The sequence below is a fragment of the Apaloderma vittatum genome, unplaced genomic scaffold (genome assembly GCF_000703405.1).
Source record: "Apaloderma vittatum isolate BGI_N311 unplaced genomic scaffold, ASM70340v1 scaffold24778, whole genome shotgun sequence".
Taxonomy (NCBI): domain Eukaryota; kingdom Metazoa; phylum Chordata; class Aves; order Trogoniformes; family Trogonidae; genus Apaloderma; species Apaloderma vittatum.
Window position 1 is genome coordinate 38,134 of NW_009729448.1, and position 871 is coordinate 39,004.

Below are 871 nucleotides of genomic sequence, written 5' to 3' on the forward strand. Positions count from 1 at the left end.
GGGGAGCCGTTGGGGGGGGGAGAGGGGGGGATCCAGAGTCACATCTGCTTTGGGACTGGTGGCCACTCACTTGAGGCGCCGTAGTGTGGGTGCCAAGTGTTGAACTCTAGACTTGTTAAGGGGGCGATCTCAGGGGTGCTGGGGGGAGCCACACGCACCTGCCGGTGCCACGGCAGAACCAGCTGAGCTGCCCAGCTTGCTGGGATCGTCCTTCTGCTGAGAGGCTGAGGAGCTCACAGGGTGGATCAGGCTTTGGTGCTGTCCCTGAAGAGTTAGACCAAGTTGGGAGCAGCCACGGAGGGGCCACACTTTGTCCCAAGCCCTGACCCTTGCCTTGTGTCTCTTCCCCTCAGTTTTCAGAGAGGATCCAGCGCACAAGCCGGAGCTGAATAACCTGCAGGAGAACTGCTTAGTGCAGACCACGGAGTGGAGTGCTTGCTCCAAGAGCTGCGGCATGGGCATCTCTGCCCGCGTAACCAACGACAACCCCCAGTGCCGCCTGGAAAAAGAGACCCGGCTCTGCATGGTCCGGCCCTGCGACTTTCCTGTGGAGAAAACCAAGGTACCGGGCTCGGGGAGAGGGGACACACCAACGTCAATGCTGGGGACAACCCAGTTGGATACTTGTCAGGCACAAGCCCATCTCACAGGGTTCGCTCTGTGCTTCCGTTTTTTTTCTGTGTCCTATCGCTCAGCTATGGAGACAGAGCACAGGCCTAGGTGGACCTTTTGCCTGGTTGCCTTCTCCTTGTTAACCCATCTGCTCTCTCCCTAGAAGGGGAAAAAATGTGTGCGGACCCCAAAGCCACGCCAGAGCCTGCGCTTCGAGTTTTCGGGCTGCACCAGCACCCATTCGTACCGGCCCAAGTTC

General features: G+C 59.1%; 1 protein-coding gene across 1 annotated transcript in view; it reads left to right on the forward strand.

Annotated features, from left to right (window-relative positions):
* LOC104277721 (connective tissue growth factor-like) overlaps positions 1–867 on the forward strand; it is a gene marked incomplete at its 3' end in the record, with an annotated part of 10,318 nt that extends 9,451 nt beyond the window's left edge. Inside the window, 2 exon segments of the mRNA XM_009874449.1 lie at positions 354–562; positions 776–867. Coding sequence (XP_009872751.1) covers positions 354–562; positions 776–867 — 301 coding nt within the window.
* Positions 868–871: the final 4 nt, after the last annotated feature.